The sequence below is a fragment of the Dysidea avara genome, chromosome 10 (assembly GCF_963678975.1).
Source record: "Dysidea avara chromosome 10, odDysAvar1.4, whole genome shotgun sequence".
Classification (NCBI taxonomy): Eukaryota; Metazoa; Porifera; class Demospongiae; order Dictyoceratida; family Dysideidae; genus Dysidea; species Dysidea avara.
This window is the reverse complement of record NC_089281.1, coordinates 27,728,840-27,736,767: the sequence shown is the minus strand read 5'-3', so window position 1 is coordinate 27,736,767 and position 7,928 is coordinate 27,728,840. Positions and strand designations below refer to the sequence as shown.

Genomic DNA, 7,928 nt, shown 5'->3' with positions numbered 1-7,928 from the left:
TAGTATATCTATGGCCATACATAGTGGGTAGCTAGCCACCCCCCCCCCCCCCCCCCCCCCCGAAACAGCCCCTCAATGGAACAGTCTATGTATTAGCTGTGAGTGTCCGCTTAATCTATCTAACCGGCTATGAATCAGTTAACAACTCCCACTTTGTAATTTGTATTGTAATTGTACGTTAGTGTTAGTCGGGTGATCGATATTAGCGCGGGCCCAGTGTGGCACGAGACTGTAATTTCCTCATCGGTGAGCGCCTGCGCGAAAAATACAGTGTCCACTCGTGGAATGGTCGGCAATGAACAGTCACAAATTCAGCTAGAAATCGATTTACTGGTAAGACTTTTAATATACTATAACGTTAGGTTACACCGATCTCGTGTGTACAGTAAAAAATGGTGGAACACGTGGGTGTGTTGCCATGGGACCAGTCAACCTTCATTGGTAGGCTAAACTACTATGCTCGCGTGACCGACCCTCGTCTCGTGTTCTCTACTAACAATACACTGAACAAAGCAAAGAACACTGTCACCACCTATCAGTGAGTTTATATCTTGTGACTAAGCTAGTTCCATCCTCCTTTGTGGGTGTATCAAAGGGAAGGAAGACCGTTGGCTCACTTGACTAAAGAGGAAATCGTTAGGGCACATGTAATATATGACTCCACCTTCCACCCTGACAATGGAGCTGAAATGAATATACCAGGGCGTATGTGTGCACAGGTACCTTGTGGGATGTTAGTAACCGGAGGTCTTCTAACATTCTACAAGTAAATTAGTGACATAATATGATGGAATAATGTAGTGTTGTTTTGCTAGGACACTGCCACAATTAATTGCTATGCAGTTTGCTGCTCAGACATTTGGTGCTAACATCAATTATACAAACAGAAATGCCAGATCACAAATCAAAAAATGGTTGGTTCATGTAAAGCATGTTTGTGTCATGACGTACATGCAGGCAAGTGGCAACTGCTTTTGTTGGTGCTGCAAGTGGGGCAACGTTTGCATCAGTTTTGTTAAACTCATTACTAGCAGTGAGCAACTAGTACAGTGGACCCTCTGTTCTCAAAGCCCTTGTCTAGTTTTTTTTTTTTTTTTTTTTTTAACTGACTGTCTAGACTAAGAATATTTTGTCAACTATGTAAAGTGAGTTTGCGGAGAATTTTACTACTTGTCCAGGCATTTTTGCCATCATAATCTCAGAATAATTGGAGGATAACTCAGGGTCCACTATATATCCAATGTATTTTTAACATTTATTTTATCCTGTGCAGACAGCACCATCATTGTTGAAGAGGTTTGTGCCATTTGGAGGAATGATCGCAGCCAATAGTGTCAACATCCCCACCATGAGACAAAGGTATGTAGCTTTTCAAATTGGTTATATGCGTAATCTGAATACACACATGCATAATTAAGATTATCTGATAAACTACACATACATAGGCTAGCTACTATAAAGTTACAAGTTTTGGTGTACTATGTTTCTATTAACAGTCAATCACAAATTACACTGGGTGGCAAAGAAAGGGAGTATAATAGAGCCCCCTTTTTTCTAGAGATTTTGGGACTGTTATTTTAGTCTGAGGTCCTGATTTCAGGGATCCAGTTGTATGCACACAGGAGGACCATGGACAAGTGTCCTAATTATCAAGTAGTGATGGACTGATACTAATCAGTTGCCTTCCACTGTTCTAGTAACCATACCACTTGTGTGCTCTCATTCAACACTGTTTGACTCATTATGTGTGTTGCCACATTGAAAATTGATTGACATGATTAAAAAAATTGTTTGGTGTTGGGTGTTTGTATTCTTACTGATACAAGTCCTATACCATCAAAAATAAGGCTGGTTCCGGTATCATTGTGTCACTATTATCAAGGTGCATACATTTTAGTGTGTCCCTTTTGAGGGGTTCCAGTGTATATACCACGATATGCAGGCAGATCAGAATCACTGCACCGTAACTGATGTACTGGCCACACTTATGCACATATGTGACTTTAATACAAATACGCTGAGCTTAGCAGTAAATAGCACTTTTAATTTTTAGAGCCTTAGATTTGTTATTGCATACTTTTATCTCAGCATTAGTCATCGGTCTCACCTTATCTTTTAGCAGACATGTGCACATTCTGCACCTCATGTCAGGTGATGTGTCTTGCATGTCAATTCCACTTCAATACCGAATGTCTCATTGATAGATACTGTCATCTCTCCTTATCATTAGCACATAATTGTTTGTGTAGCTGCCCATATATAGACATGCTTGGTTCTCTTGGGAATTGTACATTTGTTTCATTCATATCCCACTCAATCATGTTATCTATACGAAACACGTTAGAATGACTCGTAAACTGTAAACTCATAGCATTGCATTGTATGATTGACTGTAATGATTAAAATGCTTCTAATTGTGTCATTGTGGATGTGAATATACGAAACACACTTGTGTATTGTATTAAACACACAGGGAACTAATTGATGGGATAGTAGTGACTGACAAAGATGGAAATGTTCTGGGCAAATCAAGGGTGGGTCAAATGATTACACAAGCAATGATGTGTTCATTGCGTCACAGATTGCTGCTGCTAAAGGAATCAGTCAGGTGTTATTGTCTAGAATATGTTTATATGGACCAGTAATGTGTAAGTGAATAAGTTAACAAATAGCCGTGACTGACAAGGTATCATCTGCAGTGGTAGTACCTATTCTAATGGAGGTATTAGAGAAAAGGCCATTCTTTAAGGTGAGTTCAGTGTTCTGGCTCACAAGTCTCAACTGATCTTTTGTAGCGAGGACAATTCTTCTTAGTTTGTACTCAAGTACTACTATCAGGAACATTGTAAGCATTTAGTAAAATACTTTGCATGTATATGTTGTGTATTCTTTGTGTTATTGTAGTATGATGATCACAGTGCCAGTAGCTTGTTCCTTGTTCCCTCAGCAATGGTAAGTGCAGGTAGAGGAGGGTGGACATCCTTTTAACCTGTTATGGCTCAGTAGTATAAACTGCAAATGTCACTTTATCATGTGTCTGCCACACAAGGCAGTATTATCATGAAGGCAATATATTACATTCTGCATTGTTATAACATGATAATACTATTGATGTCTACATCCATTCTGAGTCTCATAGTGGAGACATGTCATACTTTCTTTTACTGACCATGTCATTTGGTTCACTTTTTAACAAAAATGTCTCTATGCATGTAGTAATTGTGTTTTAATCTTCATATTGCACTTATTGCATGACTTGTGCAATAATCGCTCGCCTAAAATCTTCCAATCCTGTTTGGCTCAGCTCTTTACACACTGTAAGATGTTATAACTGACCCTTAATTTAAATACCAGGTATTGGGGGTGCCACCCTCCACCTTAGTATGGTGTATATAACATAGTAATTATATAAGGATGATTTTGTTGTTATTACACGAGACCAAGGTAGTGTAATAGCAACAATACCATCCAAATATATGGGATATATCTATGGTGTATTTTATATCCTATAGTGAGCAGGAGTTTACGGATATTAGACAAAGTCCCTGTTTGAGTATGTGCAATGTCATGGAAAATGGTCCAGGAAAAATCAGTCCAACTGAGCCTTTTCTGGCAACCATGACTGGACAGTCCGAAATTTGGTCTGCCCAGGTCATCCAAACTGGACCATTTTTGGATACCAAAATACATGGTTTGGCCAGACCAAATTGGTTGGGATTCTATAGCTAATGCTGTACTAGCTAAAAGTACCTGCTGAATGCAGTTTGTAGTCAGCCTGACTGTAGAGATGGGGTAACGCGTTACATAATATATATTACAATTTGCGAGTTGAAGTAATATAACGTGTTACATTGCGAAATACAAGTAATATAACTTAAGTTACTTTTAGAAACTATTAACTCGTTACTAGTAACAAACAAAGTAATAATATTACGTAACGAGTAGCGATCAGCGTGATGTAACGAGTAATACTATGAGCAACAATGAGTCAGTAATGCATTACAAATGGCTTTTATACTGCTATTTACTATCCATTAAACTACTCAGTGATCCATTACCTCAATCCATTAACCTTTCACCTATATTAAAGGATGTGGCCCGGTCCATTGGACTGACCACATAGACCATTGCTATTAATGCCCACCGTCTGTGTGAAAACATGTGATTTGCATGCATATATGCTGAAGTGTTAATTTAATTCATAATATTAAAGTACGTGAAGTTACTTGCATTCAGTAACTTTAATATTTACAGATAATAATATTAAGCATTTCACAAGTAACTTAATATGTAATAGTATATTAAAAATTTTGAATTTAAAAATGAAGTAGGGATCCAAGCGATAAAAAGTAGTGAAACAAGAGATAAACAATGGTAGTTATTACAGCATAGCTCAGTGGGAAATCCCTACTTTGGTAATGAGCACAAAATAATTGTTATACCATGCCAAAGTAGGGATTTCCCACTGAGCTATGCTGTAATAATTACCATTGTTCATCTCTTGTTTCACTACTTTTTATTGCTTGAATCCCTACTTCATCAAAATTTTTAATATACTAGTTTGTTTAGTTTTTTGTTAAAGCATACAGCTAGCTATAAACGTGTGACTGTTCTATTAGGGTGACTGCTGTATTAGAGTATCTCGAGTCAGCTTGCAAAAGATGTGTGCTTGTCCAAAAGGGCTCGAAAAAGGGTGTGTTCATCGTGGTTTTGACCACACACCTTCAAGTTAGTAGGCTGATTCAAGATACTCTAGTTTAATAATCGATCGAAACCACAATGAACACACCCTTTTTCCGAGCCCTTTTTGGACAAGCACACAGCTAGCGTAAAAGGGGCATGGTCTCGATCCATAGATTGATATACGTAGAATAAAGAATGGGCGTGATCTTGTGGCCTATCGTGGAGTACTGGTACCTCCGTAGCTACAGTAGCGTATTCTAAGCACCTTAAATAATTTTGTGGCGTCTATTATGCTGCTTAAGAAAGTGTTGATATGGAAAATTAACGCCTCGATATGGTTTTGTTGGATGAAGAAGAAGACAAGCAGCCTGATTGAAGATAAAAGAAAAGACAAGGCGCACAGGGCGTACACTCGTCGGAACCCCAAAAGGCATATCCCACTGGTGAGCTTGTTGTTGTAGCGTAAAATGGTGACCGTGCGCTGCTTCGTTTGGGCTCTAGGCTTGCGAATGTGGTCAGTGAGTGAGGCAGTGAGGCAGTTGTACTAAATTTGGAGATTTTGGCGATTTTTAAAAATTTTATATCCGGCCACCTGTAAGTGTTTCGTTGTATTTAATGCTGTTTTATGTACTAGTACTATTCCGTAAAGGTGGCTTTCGTCTCGTAAGATATCTCTAGGATGATTTTTAAAGGCGGAAAATTTGGCGGCGCGCGAAACATTCACCACGATCCCTACTTAAACGGTAGTACCGTTTGATATTATTAAGTTACATTTTATTTTAAGTAATATGTAACTGTAATATATTTCATTGTGTAGAAAGTATTATGTAATATGTAATATATTACTTTGAAAAGGTAACTTCCCCAACTCTGCCTGACTGCAAAATGCATTTCCATTTTAAAACATGATTTTTTTTCAATGCTTACACAAGGCTTCAACCATGGGCTACCTGGAAATAGCTACCTACTTGTGATAATATTCTGGGCGAGTGGCAACTGATATCAATTCATAAAGCCGTATGCAGCACTCTATTGTTAAACAGGAGTGTAATTTGTAGTAACAATTAGAGGTGTACCGATATACCGATACATATCGTATCGGTGGCCGATATGAACATTTCTACTATATCAGTGGGAGCCGATATTGCTGCTAAAAACCGATACGATACACCGATATACAACTGAACTATCTTGAGAACCCTATTATTTAGCTAACAAGGGCGGGAAACAGCAGTTATCTTCCTTGTCCAAAAATAGTACGCTCCATGAAGCCATCTAAGTGCATAGATAATTACTGTTTTGTTGTCACAAAGCTTGCCAATCATACAACAAACGCTCATAGTGGTGGGCCTGGGGAAACAGCAATAAGATGAACCAAGAGCACAGCATAAAACAACCAGCCATCTCTACAAGCCATTAAAATGCGGAGTAATCCAGACTAATCTTGGCAGGGGCATGTATTATAATATTATTATATTTGTGGGTGCCTTATAGTCTGAGCTGTCAATAGAGGCCACACCACCATGGGTAACCAAGCATAGCCAATAATCTTAAGACTGTCTTCAGTAGTTTCTTCAGTAGCTAAAGTAAAGTTAAACATGGTATACGTGGTTCCTCAAATATAAATAGCTACACTTAGTTATATCGGTATATCGTATCGGTATCGTATCGGTTTCAAAATGATTAATCCATATCGTATCGGTATCGGATCGGTTTAGTTTTCTTATATCGGTACACCTCTAGTAACAATTCACCTGCACCACTGCATGCATGTTAATGCAATGACCTCATATAGGGTTGCCCTCAACATTTACAGTTCTCTTGTTTGGCGATAAAATATTCAGTCATACTTTTTTATCTATAGATTAGAGTCACAGATAAGATTATTCAACTCGTACAGTGATTTGCTGGCTGTCCAGTACAATAAACAAATAAATCACCAGGCGTGGCATGCATATAGCTAGTCTATACAACAAATAAATAGACAAATCAAGTAGCCAGCTTTAGCTACTAGTGATAATCATTTATAAATTATAATCATTTCTTCCACACATTTAGGAATAGAATATGTGACTTTTCTATAGAATCATTGACTGCTCTATTAAGGTATCTCGATATAATGCAGTACTCTGGTATCTATATCATCTTACCGAGTGCATTTTTTTTGCAATTGGTTGCCTGGATGGTTGCTATACTCACTGCAAAACCTGGGTATTGAGGCTGGACCAATTTTTGCCACAGACTAAGCCTTTTGTATAGTACGCACACTTTCAGTCAAATTAGGTGGAGATTTAACTTCGTAGTTACTAGAGACACTATGCAAGCTATTAATTAGCAGTCGATTTTACAAAGTAGTGGTATCCGATTGCAAGTGTGTTTGCCTTTGGTTGGGGTAGCTGAAGTGGCATATCATGGCATGCAAGGTCTAAGCAAGAATTGCTCAAGATGAAAGAACAACGGAACCCAAGATTATAGGAAGAAGTTGACTCTACACCATACAGACCAAACATCAACACAAACTATTTCTTGACATTTAAACCATCACATTATTATAGCATTGGTGGGTAAAGATTTGAGTATTTTTTATTGCAGTTGTAGCAGAACTGTGTAATGTTTCCAAGTGATAACAATGCCATTTGTAGTTGTTATAACCAGTTTCAGTGGCTCTGTCTAGCTGTATGGTATTTATAACCCAGCATAGCTTTTTAAACTGTGGGATATAATGACATATGTCACATATCATCTTGTATATTATCACTAGCTCACTGAGGTTTAATCAATTGGAGTCTTTACTTCAACAAGAAATTAGGAAGAAATACAATCAACAAATATATAGAGTATATTTTAATAAAGGATTATGATATTCGTCAGATTGTATATATATGTAACCACATTGGTGAAGCAAGAGCATTGAATATTTATTTTATTGTAATATATTTATGTGTGTATTTTTAAATTTATTAAATGTTTATTTTAAGTATTTATCAAATATCTAAGGTATCAGTCTATTTGTATATGTAACCAAATAGAGGGTGTTTTAATTCAAGCCATAAGTCTATTTTGGTGACTATAGCAACAAGCAGGGAACGTATGTGGTAAAAAAACAATGTTTGGGAGATTATATTTACATCTGTTACATGTATACATGCATTTTGGCCTAATATAGTGGTTCATAATACTTAGTTTGTTTGCTAGTATAATGTCAAAAACTGTATGGTAAGTTAACATTCAAACGTAAATTTCAA

At 37.4% G+C, this 7,928-nt stretch overlaps 1 protein-coding gene across 1 annotated transcript; it reads left to right on the top strand.

The window, feature by feature from the left end:
* The first annotated feature begins 214 nt into the window (after positions 1-214).
* On the top strand, positions 215-7,660 carry LOC136268278 (sideroflexin-2-like). Its single transcript, XM_066063565.1, has 12 exons — positions 215-333; positions 387-538; positions 596-766; positions 816-914; positions 958-1,033; positions 1,274-1,359; positions 2,474-2,534; positions 2,582-2,648; positions 2,700-2,749; positions 2,796-2,845; positions 2,905-2,952; positions 7,445-7,660. Exons 2-12 carry the CDS (start codon positions 393-395, stop codon positions 7,542-7,544), a joined length of 954 nt encoding a protein of 317 aa, XP_065919637.1. The 5' UTR covers positions 215-333; positions 387-392; the 3' UTR covers positions 7,545-7,660.
* The last annotated feature ends 268 nt before the right edge of the window (positions 7,661-7,928 follow it).

Coding starts and splice junctions, on each gene's coding strand:
- LOC136268278 (XM_066063565.1), top strand. CDS start 393: ATGGTGGAACACGTGGGTGTGTTGCCATGGGACCAGTCAACCTTCATT. Junction 1,034..1,273: donor TGTTAAACTCATTACTAGCA/GTGAGCAACTAG, acceptor TATCCTGTGCAG/ACAGCACCATCATTGTTGAA. Junction 2,750..2,795: donor AGAAAAGGCCATTCTTTAAG/GTGAGTTCAGTG, acceptor GATCTTTTGTAG/CGAGGACAATTCTTCTTAGT.